Below are 649 nucleotides of genomic sequence, written 5' to 3'. Positions count from 1 at the left end.
CTCCACGGCCCTTTGTTCATCCTCCAACCTCTTCCACAGATCCTCAGCCACCGGAAGCCACCCTCCAGTCTAGGCGTGACACCAGCTCCTGTGCCCACCTCTCTGGGCCTGCCCCCTGGCCCCTCCAGCTACCTGCTCCCCGGCAGCCTTCCCCTAGGGGGCTGCGGCTCTACCCCTCCCACCCCCACTGGGCTGGCTGCTGCATCTGACAAGAGAGAGGGCAGTAGCAGCTCCGAGGGACGAGGGGACACAGATAAGGTGAGCGGGGCTTGTGAGCGGTGGGATGGTGGTGACATTTTGCAGAGAACAGGAGCAGGTACTGAGATGCAGGGGCCAAGGAGAATGGCAGAGACAATGCCAGTAGACGGAGCCGTAGATTTAAAAAACTGAGGTTGTTAAATTGTGAGCAACGTGGTATCAACTCACACCTGCCAGAATGGCTATCATCAACAAATCAACAACAAGTGTTGGAGAGGATGTGGAGAAAAAGGAACCCTTCTGCATTGCTGGTGGGAATGCAGACTCGTGCAGCCACTGTGGAGAACAGTATGGAGTTTCCTCAAAAAACTAAAAATGGAACTCCCATTTGACCCAGTGATCCCACTTCTAGGAATATATCCCAAGAAGCGAGAAACACACACCTGACAGG

General features: G+C 54.9%; 1 protein-coding gene across 1 annotated transcript in view; it reads left to right on the top strand.

Annotated features, from left to right (window-relative positions):
• The window catches only part of SCAF1 (SR-related CTD-associated factor 1), a 15,877-nt gene that overhangs the window by 8,289 nt on the left and 6,939 nt on the right, over positions 1-649 (top strand). Inside the window, exon 10 of the mRNA XM_015565446.1 lies at positions 40-258. Within this exon, the coding sequence (XP_015420932.1) occupies positions 40-258 (219 nt within the window). The remainder of the gene's footprint in view (positions 1-39; positions 259-649) is intronic.

Source organism: Myotis davidii, unplaced genomic scaffold, assembly GCF_000327345.1.
Source record: "Myotis davidii unplaced genomic scaffold, ASM32734v1 scaffold2100, whole genome shotgun sequence".
Taxonomy (NCBI): Eukaryota; Metazoa; Chordata; class Mammalia; order Chiroptera; family Vespertilionidae; genus Myotis; species Myotis davidii.
Note: the sequence above shows the minus strand (reverse complement) of the source record. Positions and strands in the feature narration are given on the sequence as shown.